We start from the raw sequence: 992 nt of genomic DNA, 5'->3' as shown, positions 1-992 counted from the left end.
GAGGGGGGCAGCTGCAGTGTTTATTTGACAATCACATGCAGTGCTACACAATTCAGTCCCCCTACTTGCTCAGCTCCCTTCCTCCCAAATACTGCCCAACAGCTTGCTGCTGCAACATCTGGGAATGAGTCCTTTTATTTAAAACAGCCAACATCAGTTTCCAGGCCAGGGACTGGTCTTTCAGGGGAACCCAAGGGAAGAGGTGTCAGGCTTCATCACCTAGTGCACGTCCTCTGCAGCCTGAGGACGGAAGCAGTATCCATCTGTCCATGTGGCAGGGAAGACCCTGGAGTCTCAACGTCCTTGTCCCAGCATGGTGCCTTCCACTACAGAATGTTCTTTGCAATTGCGTTCAGGGTCCTCACTTTGGCCACATCTGCCACCTTTATGGAGTACTCAGGAGCAGAGAAGGACGCTCCCATGGCAACGTTTGGATTTCTGTCAGGAAAACCAATGGTTACTATCTGCTGGTGATACAGATGGGTGAGACAGAACACAAGAAAAAAAACCATCTCCCCTCATCTCAGCAGTGGCCAAAGAACCTGCTGGTGCCACCCAAACTGAAGATGGAACAGTAAAAGAAAAAATAATAATCCAAAGGCAAAAAACAACAGCATCAGCAGAAACCCAGTGCAGATCTGTGGACAAATATAACCCATTCCTTGCTCATTCCTCCGAGGCACATCCCACTGGCTTCCCAAATTCTGCATGCTGATGTTAAAAGGCAACTACATCCCAGAACCTGCCTTCCCAAGTGCCACACAAGTGCACTCACAACTCCCAGGCTGGCAGCAGAAGGAGAAATGCTCCAAGGATCTGGTTCTGCATGGAGCTCGTGTCCAGATGAGGAGCACTGTTGGATTCATACACTGCAGAATACTGTGTCAGCCACCTCTCATAATTTCAAGCACAGGAGTGCAACAGCACCCAGGAAGTTGTTTGAAATTTATGCCTGTTCCACAAACTCATGTTCACACTCATCTAGCCTTTCC

At 49.0% G+C, this 992-nt stretch overlaps 1 protein-coding gene across 1 annotated transcript in view; it reads right to left on the bottom strand.

Annotated features, from left to right (window-relative positions):
• The window catches only part of CUTC (cutC copper transporter), a 4,789-nt gene continuing 3,797 nt past the window's right edge, over positions 1-992 (bottom strand). Inside the window, 1 exon segment of the mRNA XM_017804029.1 lies at positions 1-438. Within this exon segment, the coding sequence (XP_017659518.1) occupies positions 327-438 (112 nt within the window). The 3' untranslated portion in view covers positions 1-326.

Source organism: Lepidothrix coronata, unplaced genomic scaffold, assembly GCF_001604755.1.
Source record: "Lepidothrix coronata isolate B3197 unplaced genomic scaffold, Lepidothrix_coronata-1.0 Scaffold8, whole genome shotgun sequence".
NCBI classification, from domain to species: Eukaryota; Metazoa; Chordata; class Aves; order Passeriformes; family Pipridae; genus Lepidothrix; species Lepidothrix coronata.
The sequence above is the reverse complement of the archived record's forward strand: the minus strand, read 5'-3'. Positions and strand labels throughout refer to the sequence as shown.